Source organism: Etheostoma spectabile, chromosome 1, assembly GCF_008692095.1.
Source record: "Etheostoma spectabile isolate EspeVRDwgs_2016 chromosome 1, UIUC_Espe_1.0, whole genome shotgun sequence".
NCBI classification, from domain to species: Eukaryota; Metazoa; Chordata; class Actinopteri; order Perciformes; family Percidae; genus Etheostoma; species Etheostoma spectabile.
In genome coordinates, this window is record NC_045733.1 from 17,252,817 (window position 1) to 17,269,454 (window position 16,638).

Sequence of the window (16,638 nt, forward strand, 5' to 3'; positions counted from 1 at the left end):
TTCCTATTTAAATCTTAAAACGTAATGTCCAAGAAAAAAAAAAAGACTTCAGATACGTTTCAATATTTTTATTTACAAATCAGTACACATTTCTGTTTGAGCTATTCATGTCCCTTATCTTCAAAAAAAAAAAAATCATCTCATGAATCTTGGGCATCTTTGTAAGTGAACATTTGTTTCAGACTGCATAAATCTTCTGTCCAGCAATATATATATCCTGAAATGCAGTACCGGTCAGTGTGCCTCTGTACTAAAACTACTGTTGATAAGCTAATAAGAAGTCACTAGTAGAAGGCCTCTCTGATCTTTGCTTGCAGGCCATCACACGTCTTCTTGGCATCTCCCAGCAACATTGATGTGTTGGGTTTGTAGAAAATGGGGTTATCGACTGCAGCGTAGCCCACGCCCAGGGTGCGCTTCATCACTACCACCTGGAGTAAAGTTGCATGTGGTCACCTTTTGTATCACATCTAAATAGAGTGATGTGATGAGCGGCAATCAAAGGTAATGAAAAGACTTACCTGTTTGGACTTCCACACTTCCAGAACAGGCATGCCAGCAATTATAGAGTTAGGATCTTCTTGTGCTGCAGAATTCACCGTGTCGTTGGCTCCGATCACCAGTGTCAAGTCTGTCTCTGTGGGCCACAGACGTTTACACATTTATACACAAGACAGACAAACCGCTGGCGAAGTGCTCTGCAATTGCCCTAACTAATGTCAATGGGTTCCCCAACACCACACTTATCTCCCTCTGTCATAAACAGAACCATGTGTCTGACCAAGACTGCATGCCTGGTTGCTAAGAAAACAAGACCGTTGCCTGATAACATTACACGTCTAAATATCAAGGCAACACAAGGCTGCTCTTAGTGCGGATGAGATTATTACACATAATTGATCTTGTATTATTATCCGACACCTTCCTGCCAAAGTGGCAACCATGTTATCAGCTCTCTCTCTGTCTAGATTTTTTATTTTTTTTTTACCTGGGAAGTCCTCGTTGATCTCATCCATCTCCAGGACCACATCGTAGGGAACACCAGCCTCAGCCAAAAGGACGTTCAGCTGGCCGGGCATACGACCGGCCACTGGGTGGATACCAAACCTGTTGGAGGGGATGGACGCAAATTATTACTGTTCATCCACACTTATTGATTTACATTACAAACTCGCAGCTCCCTGGTCAATGATGCCCTGTTCTTAAAAAAAGCACAATTTAATGTAAAACACATCAAAGCAAAAAAGGCAGTGGCGGAACATGCAGTAGTGTAGTACTGAGATCTTTTACTTAAAGTACTGCTTGTACTTTTACTAAAAGTAGCAACATACTTATCATAATCCTAGAAAAATAACATTTTATTTCTATGGTCATAATAGTTTACTTGCTAGAAGTAAAAAGCCTGCATTTAAAATCATACTTAAGTCAAAGTATTCTCAGCAATATGTACTTAAATTATCAAAAGTAAAAGTTCTACGCAGCAGAATGACTCTTCAGTGATATATATTATTATTTAATGATTAATACTGACATATCATGCAAGAAGCATTTTTATATTGTAGCTGGTGGAGATGAAGCTACTAACAACTTTATATATTGCTGGGTAGTTTGATCTGTAACATGTTGACATGTTTATTATGTAAAGTCTAAATATGAAAAGTAAACTATAGTAACTTGTCAAATAAATGGAGTAAAAAGTCAACTTCCCTCGGAAATGTAGTAGAGTAAAAGTATAAAGTGGCATTAAAATTAGAATCCTCAAGTCAAATCTGAGGAATGTACAGTACTAAAAAGGTACTCTCTTTCTATGTAGTACACTTTAAAAAATAAATACAAAACTTTTCACTTTTCCACTTTGCTAATGGCAGATGTTGCAAATATTTCTCACATGTCAGGTTTTGGCAAGGACTTTTTTGGTTAGAGTACCTCATTTAAAATAATATTTAAAAAAAAAAAAACATTCTCAGGGCAAACCCATTGAGGATATAATCAGCAATAATCATTTTTATTTTTATTTTTATAAAAAGGAGATGAACAGCATGATGGCATATATTCACCAGTCTATATCCTTGACGTTCCACTTCCTGGATAGCTCAGTTGCCGCCGGAAAATCCGCCGGATTTCACTCATTTAGACGGGATATCTATTGCCTTGGGCTTCCTTTGTGTTAGCATTTTAAACTCTGGTGGATTTCTGAGGACTATGGTTAACTGGTCCTCAGATCTCTGCAGGGTAAATCCAGACAGCTAGCTAGACTATCTGTCCAATCTGAGTTTTATGTCATGACTAAAACAACTTTTAAATGTTCCACCAAAAACAAGTTCCTTCCGAGCCTATTTTACAGCGGCACAGTGGCTTTTCACCGGTGCTTAGCACCACCCAAGACGATTGTGATTGGTTTAAAGAAATGCCAATAAACCCCCCCCATCCCCGAATGCTATATGGCGTAGCCAGACCCTCCCCCAGGGCACTTTGGAGGAGGGTCTGGCAGACCGAGATTAACATTCACCTGACAGTCTTGCCTTGTTCCTTCAGCATCTTCACCATGTCTGCAATTGGGTACTGGGCTTTTGCTGCACACAGACCCCAACCTATGAACAAAAACATACAGAGAATAAACATGCAATGGCCTAAAAAAAAGTGCATTTTAATCTTGAATCATCTTTACTAGCATCTAGAAATGCAATCTATAATGGTTGGAGTTTATTATCAAATAGCAGTTCCTATTCTGGTTTTGTGTTTTGTCGATGGCCATGTTGGAATAAATTAAAATCAATTTGACAGTTTTTGTTCAGTTTTAAATGAAAGCACAGCAATCTAGCAGGGGTTTTGACAACAATAACACCAGTGATTCCTCTACCCTTCATTCTTTCTTTTGTCCTCATCAACCACAAGTCTCCTCTCTGTATTAAATCGTTGGTCTGAGGGACATTTTTCTGCAGAAACCTTTCACATGTGTGGTTTGCATTTGGGTCCCCTGCGTGCAAAGAACTTTCTCTGTATCTGCCTAACCCCTATTTAACTCTGGTGGTCAGGTGTCTTGTAGAGTTCAGCATTACCCCTAATTGAGTTTTTTTTTATTTTTTAAAGCTAGTCGCCATTAACCCGGATCTTCTAATTCCCCAGACAACTAAGCCTTCTGTTTCCTGACTGCCGTGCTTTGTCGTTGACAGCACATGGAGAAATCTTGGGTCTGGACTCAATTGCTCTTATGACTTTTCACTGTTTCTCTAATCTAACCAGCATGTGGGACCACACAGCTGTCCTCGGGTTGGTTTGGATCCACTTGAAAACAACAGCTATCCAAGTTATTCAGAGTGGTTCCTCTTGTTCGGGCCACTCGGCAACTACTCAGTTGTCGGACGAATCTAGCTTTTTCTTTTTAATTAAATCAGGATGTGGTGACCATCTCACACTCAAAAATTAAATCCATCATCCTTTACTCTTTGCTGATTTTCCAGAGCTGCTGCGAATCCCCATTTTGGAAATGCGCTCAGGCTCTGCCTTTTTTGTAAGGTGAAGTTAAATCAGACGAGAGGAAGATCACAGACACGATTGATCCAGACAGTCTGAAAAGCTGCAGCTGGAGTGCAGTCGAGGCTCCACACTGTCCAGGGATGAAAGAGTTTGATATTAAAGTTGTGCTCTTAGTCTCCGATGCCAACCCAAACCTCATTCCACACCTATTTTTCCCAAAGGCTATGGTCTTTTTCAGCAGTGTCTCCACTTTCTACTGGGGAAAAGCTTTTGCTACTGTACTATATGTATGCATGGTGTAAAATGACTTTAGCTGACTAAAAGGACAAAAAGTATGACATTTTAATGGTTTGGTTTTAATCAAAATCCAAACGAGCCTAACTTGCCTATTCTCAAGCCATACACATGTTCACGACTGTGCAGTCTTTTTGATCAGGAGCTTTTCAAAAATAACGCTGTTTCAAACATTCTCTTGATTAAGACGTCTGTTGGACTCGAGGAGTACAAATGCATTGTGTGGCTCCAGACCTACGGCAGGTGAGTTAATATGTTAATTTTGGCCATTAAGTTAAAAATACACAGGGGAATCACGACAGTCTTGTGTTCCATGTAGTGTGTACCTGGTGTGATGATGATGCTGTTGGCTTCTTTGATTATGTCAATGGTCTGGTCCAGATTGACCTCAGTGTGAGTGCCAACAATCTCCATGGGTTTACCGCCGGCTGTGGAGGTGGTGCCGTACCCACCCAGGATCACATTGGGCAGGGAGCGGTTCATAGCCTTGGAAGAGAAGAGGACACAGGCTCAGGTCATTGTGCTGAGTACACTGTACAAGATCACCAATGTGGCTGGATATTAATGCATGTGTCTACTCACCACACACATGATGTAGGAGAGGATGGCACCGGAGGAGCCAATCAGTGCTCCGACGATCGTCATCAGATTGTTATCTAGTAAGAAGCCTTCAGCACAGAGCGCCCATCCAGAGTAGCTGTTCAACACGGTGATGACCACAGGCATGTCAGCGCCCCCGATGGCTGCTGTCAGGGTTACACCCTGTGGGGAGGTTGAAGAAGAAATTAAAAGGAAACACATGAGCCACTTAATCTAACTAAACCCCATCTTCTGCCTAATCTGCAGCAACGACAGGTAGTTTAAAATGAGTATCGTTGCTTATAATGAAGTTTCTAAAGTGTTTAACCAATATTACATCACATATTACACAGAGTACAAGTCACTAACGTGACAAGGTACCAGCTTTCGCTCTGAGTAAACATGTAATCCATGTTTGATATTAAAAAGAGTGACTGGCATTCTAGCACAATCCAAATCCATTTTTAATATGAAATTGATGAAATACATTTTTACCGACAAAAAGTTACACATTTTCGACATCATCCAGTCATTATTAATATGTTTTTTGCTTCACTTTTTTCTCAGCTTAGTGAATGGACGGAACTCACCATAATAGTGGAAAGCCCAGACACTCCTATTAGACAGCCCATGCCAGTATCATAGCTGGAACTGAGCATAAAGGGAACCATGCCTCCCATTGACGCTGCCATCAGACCGGCGTTCAACATGTGTCGTCCTGGCAAATGCAGGGGGGCGGAGTTCAGGATGCCTACAACCAGAAACATTTCCAACAAATATTCAGAGAAGCCAGAAATGATTGTCACTCATTTTGTAAGGCTGAAGGGGAATACTTTTACAAGATAAAACACGTAAACACACTTTTCTCTTAAGCAGTGGCATGTGTCTTTGAACTCTGAGGCCTCTAATCAGCCGTCTAAGAGTCTGTCCCATCCACAAATCAGACAGCCGTCCTTCACCAACCAAAGCCATGCAACGAGTACCCATTACAAATTACCAGAAAGCTTCTCATGTGTTCCTCTTGATCAGTCACACTGCAATGTAAATTAGTAACTGCTGACACATGCGAACAATCCCCCCGCCCCCCCCAAGTCCAGGCCTGGATTTACCAGAAGATCTTTGGCTTAAACTAGATGAAAGAGACAATCAGCACCAGAAGACGCAAAGCTCAGTGTGTTTATATAGATATTAGTGTGTCTGTGTCAAATGGAGAACAATGATCAGACTTGTAAAGGAAACATTCTACAGAATTTAAAACATGTCACACTCAAAATATGTGCATGTACTTATATACTGTTCATGTTACAAATATTCAAGTTAAATCCATTACCTTGAAGCTTGCCGTAGGCCACCAGTGAGCCACTGAAGGTGACGCCTCCGATGTAGGTGCCCAGATACGCCACAGTCTTGAGTACACTGGCGGCTGGGTGAGTGTCCAGGTGGGGGTACTCAATCATGAACTCGGCAACGCAGGTGAAAACAGCTGCCAGCCCCACAAGGCTGTGGAAGGCGGCCACAAGCTGCGGCAAGTCTGAGATTTCAATACGCTTGGCAAGGGTCAGACCTGAGATATGAACATCAGACAAACAGCTTTGGGTAAAACTCTGGGAGTTACTAGTTTGTCTAGGCTAAGTCAAGCACCAGGCGCCACACTTCTCATGCACATTGGCTGTGTTTGAATACATAAGAATGAAAATATTAAGTTTAAAAAAAAAAAAAAATGGTTAAAAGGCTTACAGTAACTTTAATCTTAACAAACAGGGCCTGGTCTTCAAAGACAATCTAATGAGTCCTAAGTTAAGTATTTAAGTGCGTTTCCTCAAAAACATTGGGTCCCTAATTTATCATTGCACAAACCCTCATGTTCTGCTGCCTGCGTGTGTGTGTGTGTGTATGTTGATTAAAATGTAATTTATCATCCTGCTCTCTTAGATTACTATTAACATGTACAACCATCACACATAAGGACGAAATCCACTCATCTTTGTATCCAGACAGGATGATTGATGTTCTGTTATGCATTAGCAAAATATTCACACTCTTCAAAGACCGGAGGAGTTGCATACAAAGTTAATAACATGTAACTCATTCATGATGGTCTTGTAGTTTTCTAAACAAACTGTTGGACTTCAAAAGGAGACATGCCCAAGCTTTATTATTTTTGTTTCTTTTTAAATGGAGACTAAAACCCCTCCCTGGTTGGTTGCGAGTCTCCTTGCCATGATACAGAACAGAATACCTTCTATGGGCTTTAGATAGTAAACAACAACAAGACCTGTTCTGAAACTGAATCAGGCAGTGATGATAATCAGTGCCAGAGTCGATCATCACATGTATCTCAATTGTAGATCTTCTAAAAAGCAGGAAGCTACCTACCCAGGGTTCCCCCAGTGGCCATGGCCAGAGACATCTGAGACAGCAGCTCCGGTGAGGGTTTGAGGGCACCGAGCGTGGCAGCGATGCCCCCTGCCACTCCCATCATGCCCAGCGTGTTTCCCAAGCGGCTGGTTCCCTGGGCAGAGAGGCCTGCCAGCGCCCCGACACAACACAAACCTGAGCCCAAGTACATCATCTGGGTAAAAAAGCAAAACACTAGTCAGACTAGAATGAATGAATGAATAAATTAAAGCTTAATTAAAATACTGTTAATGTAAGTGGATCAAATATCTTTAGGTTATGGGCTATTGGTTTCACAAAACAGGTTAAAAGGCATTGCTCTGGACTCTGGGGAATTGTGACGCACATTTTTTTTGTTTTTTAAGATTATTTTCTAGGACAGCTGAAAGCATGGGGAGAGAGAGGGGAAATGACCTGCAGTAAAGGGCCGCGGGGGGGGGGGGGGGGGGGGGGGGGGGGGGGGGGGGGGGGGGAGTCGAACTTGCTGCCGCTGCGTTGAGGAATAAACCTCAATATATGGGCGCCTGCTCTAACAGATGAGCTACCCAGTCGCCTGTGACAGACATTTTCAAGTATTCTGACATTTTACAGTTTTAAGAACATTGCCACCCTAATACTAATCAATTCAATTATCATACAAAAAAAACAACAACACTTCAAAACACCACCACAGCCATCTTGGGTAGCACATACCACATTCACGGACAAGCTATTTAATACTGGCTAAATAAAAACAAGCTACTAGTGTATATTTTGATGAGAACAAATGTGAGTGGAATAAAGATATATTTATCCTGTGACCTGCTCAATGTTGTACCCAGCAGCCACTGACGCTCCATATCCCCCAACAAAGGTAACCCCAGGGAGCAAGTACAAGTAGTTGTACTCAGGAGGGTCAGTGGGACGCTTGAACATGTCCAACATCCTCTGGGTGATCAGGAAACCACCTACATTCACAGAAAAAGAAAGAAAACACATTTCTAGTAGAAACCCCATTTGTCATTTGATCGGGCGGGGAACATCTTGTTCTCTCTTGTTAATTATTGTGTTTGGGTGTTGGACATCAAACCAGCGATGTTGATGGAGGAAACAAAGGCAGCAGCAAGAGCGAGACCCTCAGGAAGGGTAGAGGGTGTGAGACCACCACCCATCAGCACCAGACCTCCAACTGCTGTCAGACCTGTCGGAGAGGACAGACGGAACATGCGGGGAGGAAAAAAAGATAAAAATCGCAACAACAACAAAACAAAAAAAAACACCTTGACCACCACCATCTTATATTGACTTCTTACCTGAGATGGCGTTGGTGACAGACATGAGGGGTGAGTGCAGAGCGGGGGTCACGCCCCACACAGTGTGGTATCCCACAATCCCAGCCAAGCCAAAGGTGGTGACCATCTGAGTGAAGGCTGCGTTGGGGGAGATGATTCCCAGAGCCAGACAGGTGGACACACCTACAGAGAGAGCAGTGTTGCTTGTGGAAAGTTCTTCCCATATTGATGTAGTGGAAAAAAATATGCAGTTATGATTTCCTGTTTAATTTTTTTAAAGACTAGTTTTTGGCCATTGTAGGCCTTTATTTGACATGACAGATGAAAACATGAAAGGAGAGAGGGAGAGAGAGGGAATGACACGCTGCAAAGGGCCGCAGGGCGGAGTTGAACCCGGAACTACTGCGTCGAGGAGTAAACCTAAGTTATCTGGGTGCCCTATTTTGTTTGTTTTGTTTTTTAACCATTAAAGCAATGGAATAACTGAACAGGCAAAAACACAAACACTTTTATTTACATAACAGATTATGCATGTGTGATGATTCATAGTTTCTCCTGAACTTGTAGTCTACTTTACTACAACTGTATTCTCCACGGTGCTTCATTATTAGAGTGTCTACTTTCAAAAGTTCCATTGAAGTGGAAAAAAGGCAACAAATGTCCAAATATGTCCAGATATTGTTTGGAACTAACTAACTAACTAACTAACTAACAAACAGTTCTTTTTATTATCAATTAATGTGCCGATTTCTTTTTTCATTAAATCAATTCATTTTTTTGGTCAATAAAACATCGGAAAACAGACAAAATAATTCCCCCGAGGTGATATGTTCATGCCCATGGGGATGTCTTCAAAATGCTTTTTTTGTCCAACCTAAAGATGCTGTTTACTAAGATGTAAGACAAGGAAAAGCAGCAAATCTTTCTCACATTTGAGAGGCTTAAATCATCAAAATGCTTGAAAATGTCCTTAAACAATTGACCAATGGTCAAGATAATTGGTGATTAACTTTTTCTATCACCCAATTGTTTGAGCTCTGTTTTTAACTGCTTCATATTGTGCAACCAAAATGTAACACATTTTTAACAGGCAATTTCTGAGCAATTTAGGCCAAACACAGCTAAATAAGTCAGTATACTGCTATCCAGTTAATTTTAGAAAAGGTTTTTTTTCCAGAATTGGAAAAAACAACCTCTTTCCAATTCCTTGTAAAATAACTTCATTCATGCGAAATTGAGACAAATGTCTAGTAGTTTTTTTTCTGTATGCATCTGTGTATTCGTATCCGACCTGCAGTGTAGGCGCTGGCAGAGGTCAGGGTGCGTTTGAAGGGAGAGATCACCGCCTTTTTCTCAGCTTCCAAATCTGCCACTGTTTTCTGTTTCACTGGGGCTGGGGGGACTGTTTTTGGAAGAGGGGACGGGAAAATGTTCTTGCCCTCCTGGACACATAAGAAAAAACACACAAGAGGACTAGTGTGAGAACACAGAGGACATCCACAGATTTTTGCGTGAGAAACAGACATCAAGACTTTGAGTCTTGCATTGTGGGAGATCTCGGCTCCATGGTGGAAGCACTGAAAACACAAACTCATGGACCACATAGGAGATTACACTGAACAAACAGCAATCACGAACCAGTTACTAGTGGTTTTTAAAAGATAAATTCTCTTTTTAAGGGGCCTGAATAACGCTTAGTTTAACAAGGGGTAACCTGATATGTCTTATTGAGGTTGCATGCTTTCTCTGCCATAAACAATGTGTCGCAGCCAAAATTCCTGGAAAAGTATATTTTGAAATGTTCATAACATTCTTACTGGGATCCAACATGAGCTATTCCCAGCTGGGATTTGTTTTTAGGATTTATTTGGCACGGTATCTTAGCATGACAGGACCTGATGTGCCAAGAGGGAGGGAGGGATGCCAGCAAAGACGGAAACTGCCAGTGGACAGTTACAAGAAAAAGAAACCCACCTTCATTACAAGAGTCCCACGGATGACATGGTCAATTGTTCCATAGTCAAATTCATCTTTGGGCTCATAGTGGAAGTATTCCTTGTCTGGGCTTATGGCCTTCAGCAGCTTCAGTACGTTGTTGGAATACAGAGTGCTGGCCTGGGTGGCCATGCGACTGGGCAGGTCTGTGTAGCCAATGTGTGTTACTCCCTGGTAAATAAAAAAAGATAGTACATCATTGGTTAATTTTACACAGGGGTGAACAAAACATAAAACCAGGGTTCTTTTCAGATTTCTTTTGTTCTTTATCAAAGTCTGCTGGATACGCGGAAACCTCACCTTGTGAACATGCAGCTCCCCAGGCCTGGTGGTCTCGATGTTGCCCCCTGCCTCTGCAGCCAGATCCACCACCACAGAGCCGTCCTTCATCGACTCCACAAACTCCTTCTTGATCAGAATGGGAGCCCGCTTCCCTGCATGGGAACAGGAAACACAGGACAGATGTGATGCATCTAATGTTCATTATATCATGCAACCTAAGAAACAAGAAGGCAGTAGATAGTGGCTCCACATTTCTATTTTTGGCCACAAGGGGGCTGAAAAACATCTAAACAAGCTTGTCGAGTTGCAATTGCAAATGTTTTAGCAGTTAATTGCCTATTTTCACAATCAACAGACACACAGCATTTGCATCTATTTGAAGTTGTGTATCTGGCCACCTGACATTGTTAGTTCAAATATTTTTTTAGCCTTCTTTCAGCTTTGTTTTAATCTCCACCAACGTCTAAGAAAAATGTCTGGATCTTTTCCTGATAAATCAAGTTTGTATGTTCCCCACCAGCCAATCTGAAACTTTGGCAGTATCGGGCAGGTTGCCTACAGGTGTTTGTTAGCTGGAAACAGCTGTCAACAAGGACTGATGTGAACAGCTCGTTCTCTACTATAAAAGTATATTTCCAGGCTGCTAACACAAAAGCCTTGTAGAGCTCAGTAGACGTTCTCAGTGGGTCCATTCCACTGGTTCAGTGTTACTAACAACTATTGATTAATGCGGCATTAAACAACAAAAGATCAAAGGCGAGAGGCAGAAGGTACCAGTGCGACTGACCTGGAATCAGGGCAGTGCTGATGAGAATGTCCACCTCTTTACACTGCTTGGCGAAAAGGGCCATCTCAGCTTCAATAAACTCCTTAGACATCTCTTTGGCATAACCTCCGACTCCATCGCCAGACTCCTTGATGTCTACCTCTAAAGGCTCTGCCCCAAATGATTTGAACTGCTCCAGGGCTGCTGGCCTGATAGCCAAGAAACAGTCAGGTTATTGTCAATGTCATGATCATGACCATCACAACCACCATCACTCAGTCTGCAGTGTGAGACATAATGTTCCATTTTATACCTCGTGTCAAACCCTCTGACTATGGCTCCCATCGACTTGGCTGCACCTGCTGCTGCCAAGCCAGCCACTCCACCTCCAATAACCAGGACCTTAGTGCAACAGAAGCATAATTGTACAAAGTGGGGACCTTTGAGGTTGATTGAAAAGAAAAAGAAAGGAAAGACTGTGGGAAGACAATCATGCTGACTTGTAGAATATGTATACAGTTACCTTAGCTGGGGGTACTTTTCCTGCAGCTGTGATCTGACCAGTAAAGAACCTGCCAAAGTGGTTAGAAGCCAAAACCACAGCCTTGTACCTAAAAAACAAACATTCAACTTACAACTTGACAATCCTAACAGCTGCAAACATATGTATCTGCACATAAATGTACATTTTTCTTTACCCAGCAATGTTAGCCATGGAGCTGAGTGCATCGTAGCCCTGTGCGATGGTGACTCTGGGCACCTGGTCCATGGCCAGCACATTGCTCCGCCTCTCTGACAGCTTCTCCATCAGCTCCGGGTTCTGGGCTGGATAGATGAAGCTCACCAAGGTGGAGTTAGGCTTCAGGAGGTCTGCCTCGGTCAAAGTGGGGGCTCGAACCTACAGCAGACAAGGGATGTTAGAGGAGTAGAAATTCAGTATGATCTAGACTCGAACAAACTACACACAGAACTGTCTTATTAGAACTAAATAGCAGATGTGTACCTTAAGGACCAAGTCTGAGCCAAGGGCTCCTTTGACATCCGTGATGGTGGCTCCAGCCTCTTTGTATTGCTGATCAGAGAACTTGGATTCCTCTCCAGCGCCACTCTCCACCTGCACGTTAAAGCCCTGTTTGACCAGTGCCTCCACCCCCGCAGGAGACAGCGCCACACGGCGCTCATTCTGTAGTGTCTCCTTAGGAACCCCAACCACCAGGTCCTTGTAGAGCACACCTGAGCACACAAACCAGCTGATAGTTGAACATTAAAAAAAAAAAAAAAATCTATGAAATGCATCAACAGCTCTTTCCTAAAAACTAAAATAACCATTAGAAATACAAAAAGCAACATCACTTTATAATAAAATATAGGAGAGCTTTTGTTTCTTTATGTTTTTGTGCGACTACACAGGGCAGTTTGCGTGTACAGCCGAGATTGTGTTGCTGGAAACTGTGTCAGGTTACACATTTCTCTCCATACTTGGCATGGTGACCTCGCCTCCATTATTAGCAGGTGATTGGCTCGGAGCCAGCACAAGCAGAGAGGCCTACACTCCCACACAGAAAAATCTCAAAATTCAAACTCAAAAAAGCACTCAGTAACTCGCAGAACTCTCCCAAACACTTGCTGACATGTGCCCCGCGAACAGACTCCATAAACAAATGTCAGAACATAATCTGCCAGACTGCTGTTACACTTTCACATGTCACCTTTAACTGACCTCTCATATGTTCTCACATGTTAGCAGCAGCTCCTACAGGGTGCATAGCCACAGCCTGCTTCACTACAGCTTTCCCTATTTTGGGAATATCTCTAGCAACCTGCTGCGAACAGCTGATCTGTGGAGTTTTCCATTCTTCTGGCCAGTGGGGAAAGTGTCCTTGAATAAACTCTCAATCCTCAACTCAGAAGCAGAGGAAATCCAAACCAAAAGAAAGCATGTAGGCAACGGCTCTATGAAAGACATTGTAAGGTTAAGCAGAGAGACTTTAATAGAGCTGTACATGTCCTACCTCTAGAGGCCTTTTGGTCCCATAACACCGGGAAAGTCCTGAAATGCCTTTTTCCAGGTATCCTCTGGTGGACCCCTCGCTGGAACAAAACAACAGAAGAGCTGGAGATGCAGCGCAGGAGGGTCGACATGGCCACTCAGTGTCCTCTCTCTGGCTCTTGAATATGAACAAGAACAAGCAGAGGTAGGTGGTAAGTAATCACTACTTCTGCACCTGCTGTCCGATAACAAAGCACATTATAATCCCCCCTTTTACAGATAGGTCCTGAGTCCCCCTAGTCACACACTCAGGGTGCCTGTGCTGCAAGGCCTACAGACAGCAAAGTGACATTTCAGCTCTGCTGGACACGAGACACACACACACACACACAGGGCCCAGGGTTGATTACACACACCGGGCTTGTTCGCGAGATCTGGAATTATGACGGCACAGGGGGGGGAGGCTGTGCCAAGTCTGGCCTGGTTGCTGGGAGCTGCTTGATACAGTCTATGTGAGCAGGGCAGAGAAATCCGATCAAATGTTGTTTGGCTAGGGGGGACAGCTCAGGACTCAGACACACATCGCTGTAAGGTGTTAAATACTGGTCTCTTAAACATAATTTCATCACCAAAAAAACAACAAATACAAGTGTGGCAACTTGTAGAACTCTGCTTGGTGTTTTGATTTCAACTCTTTTCTCCTCGATGGATGTAAGTTGTAGCTCCTACCTCAGGCTGCTATGGTAGGAAGGAGCGTCGTTTGTGTTTTAACGTTTCGCTGATGACTTATTAATCCAAGTAAAATCTGTGCATATTTTTACATCTGAACCGAACTTGTTAAGACAAATCTATTCGCTTCATTTATCACTGAATCACATAATCAATCAATGTCTTCAGTCTCAATTCATGAACACATTGCAGGGTGTGCTGATTGCGTTATTATTGTCAGACTTGCCTTTCCGATTCCCAGAAAGAGCAGGTTTGTGATTGGACTTCCTCTCAGCAGCAGCAGGTCACCTGTGAGACGTCCTGCCCTCTCCTCGTCTGCTTACAGGAGCAGACCGCCAACGACCTTCCGCGGTGTACAAATCGCTGCCACACTATTATGTATAAATAGAAAGTCATGTGGCTTCACTCATGAGCCACCCCTGAAGCAGATAAACTCGCAGCCAGACGCCCTGCGAATTAACGGCTGGATTAACATGTTTCTCACAAATAGTCCCTGGTAAATTTGTTTTCAAAAAGGTACACACGCGCGGTCTCGCGACAGTCCCTCTCTCTTCCTAAGCAGCTCGAAAACAAAAAATATATGTGTTAAAGTTACACACACGTGCACACACAAACACACACATAATTGGGGTTATCTACTAAACATGTTTGTTTATTTTCGTTAGAAATAACGCATTTCATTTTCTGGACGCAGGGTGACGCCAGAGAGCACCAGAGACAAGAAAGGTGAAAATGGAACTTAATTGTTGGACGACCATGACTATTTCATTGTCGTGTTCCAAACTATTGTAATATATTTTAGAGTATTTAAATATATAGGCCTATTAATAATAATAATAATAATAATAATAGTATTTTTAGTCATCACCATACGCATTATTATTATTACCACTATAATAATAACAATAATAATAATAACAATAATATGTATTATTATTATTATTATTATTATTATTATTATTATTATAGCGGGAATTATTTACCTTTTGGCATGCATGTATTTATTATTTGATTAATAATTAATTTTATTATTTAGTAATTATTTCTATTTATTTAAGTAGTAGAGGAAGTTATAAAACCAAACAGACAAAATAAAACCTTTATTAAAGCTACAAAAAAATTCAAGTTGTCCAAATTCTCGCCTTATGTAAAATGTTTAACTACTGTAGGCTATTAATTAAAAATTGTGGATTATTTAATTATTTATAAATGTACCATACTCATGTTGTTGGTTATTAGGCTGTACAGTATAATGTAGTGAATTGTATGTATTTCAGTAGAAATATTTCCACATTCTGGGCTTGCAGAATTAAGTTGTACATCATTACATATTTTAAAAACCCATTACAACTGTAAAAAGTATAATAACTGTGTTACGGATCAGATTATAGACTATGACTTTTAAGATAATACCAGATATGATTTATTTCGGTGTAAATTCATAATACATTTAACAGGTGTCACTGCCCAATATGAGATGAGTGCAGATTTGAGTCGCGCATGCGTCACTATGCGACAAGTGAATCTGTGAGTTGCGCATGCGTCACTTTGCGACAAGTAGCACACAAGATGCTAACGAGAGACTTCTGTAATGTCAACAGTAAAAATTGACCTAGCTACTTAACGAAGTTTGTTCAGTGCTGGCTACAAATTAGCAATCAAACACAACACAGGCTGTCAGTTGAATGGCGTTTTGAGCTAACGTTAGCAAGCAATCAATCATAGATAAAACAGACGAGCTTAGCTAGCTAAAACGCTTTTGAAATGACTGCTAGCTTTGCTATAAGCTAACAATCAAACACAACAAAGGCTGTCACTGGAATGGCGTTTTGAGCTAATGTTAGCAATCAAACAGTCATAGATAACTAAAAAGTTTATGAAAAGATTCCCATCTCCTGTTATTGTTTGCAATGAGAAAAGTTAATTTTATGGATTTCACAACTTTCAGTATGACAGTTATGTCGTAAACCGTTTAAGTCTGAGCATGCGCAACTAACATCTTTACTCGGCTCACATTGGGGAGTGAGAGACTGATCTAGCACAGGAAAACGTTTTGGTTGGCCATCTTTCTTTAACGCCGCATGGATCTTGTAAACAAGTTCTCGGCCAGACAAACCCACGTTTTGACCACCATTCACTAGTTTCACCCATTGTCTGGTATGTAAGTGTCTCACAGTTTGTGTTAAAAAGAAGAAGAATTGTAAGTAGTAACTCTAGTAGCTTACACGTAAGCCTAGCTGCAGCTACAGTAGGTAACGTTAGCTTAACTCCTCTGTACCGCTATTTGCTGCCTTTATTTGTCTGTCGCTGTTAGCTGATGGACAATAATGTCTCTGAGGCTGCTGTCAGTGGATCCATCAGACCGGGGCTCTCAGAGATGCAGGCTGGGTCCAGGCTTGATGTCTGCGCTTGGTCTGAGTCTGGGCTCCCCTCTGTTGGTGTCTGTTCCCGGGGGGAGCTGCCTGTGCACCGCCTGGCCCCGGCCTGACCTGGCAGAGGGTTTCCTTCAAATGGACCTGAAATGTTCCTCTCCCAGCCTGATCTCTCACCCACCCACACATCTCAACTTGGACCCTGGCCAGCTGACCCCTTTGCCCTGTCCCAAACTGAAAGCTGTAAAGATAACTGTGGTGGTCCAGAGTGTTGATTTTAAAAAACACACACCTCCTCGACTTGTTCATGAGCTAGTGAAGGACATGCTTAGAGGTGTGTATGTCCACAAGAAGAATGTGATAAACCTGGGGGATTTTGATTCGGAGATTAAATATGTTATTATTGAAAGCATCAATTTGGATTCTGCCAGTGCTGGATTCATCACCTCAAAAACTGGTGTGGAGATAGCTGGCATCCAGACAGTC

At 42.1% G+C, this 16,638-nt stretch overlaps 2 protein-coding genes across 2 annotated transcripts in view; one reads left to right on the plus strand and one right to left on the minus strand.

The window, feature by feature from the left end:
- Positions 1–56: 56 nt before the first annotated feature.
- nnt2 (nicotinamide nucleotide transhydrogenase 2) lies at positions 57–13,229 on the minus strand (the record flags this gene model as incomplete). Its single annotated transcript, XM_032536354.1, is given in 21 exon segments — positions 57–431; positions 522–637; positions 989–1,107; positions 2,510–2,591; positions 4,098–4,257; positions 4,354–4,533; positions 4,941–5,101; positions 5,681–5,914; positions 6,727–6,922; positions 7,549–7,694; positions 7,817–7,927; positions 8,040–8,201; positions 9,310–9,460; positions 9,993–10,184; positions 10,314–10,447; positions 11,083–11,270; positions 11,375–11,463; positions 11,585–11,672; positions 11,760–11,959; positions 12,065–12,294; positions 13,074–13,229. Coding segments are annotated over 21 exon segments (3,216 nt in total). The 3' UTR covers positions 57–284.
- A 2,588-nt stretch (positions 13,230–15,817) lies between these two features.
- Positions 15,818–16,638, plus strand: part of afg2b (AFG2 AAA ATPase homolog B) — a 4,559-nt gene continuing 3,738 nt past the window's right edge. The window contains exons 1-2 of the mRNA XM_032542184.1: positions 15,818–15,937; positions 16,083–16,638. The exon at positions 16,083–16,638 is cut by the window's right edge and continues 60 nt beyond it. Coding sequence (XP_032398075.1) covers positions 16,108–16,638 — 531 coding nt within the window. The 5' untranslated portion in view covers positions 15,818–15,937; positions 16,083–16,107. The remainder of the gene's footprint in view (positions 15,938–16,082) is intronic.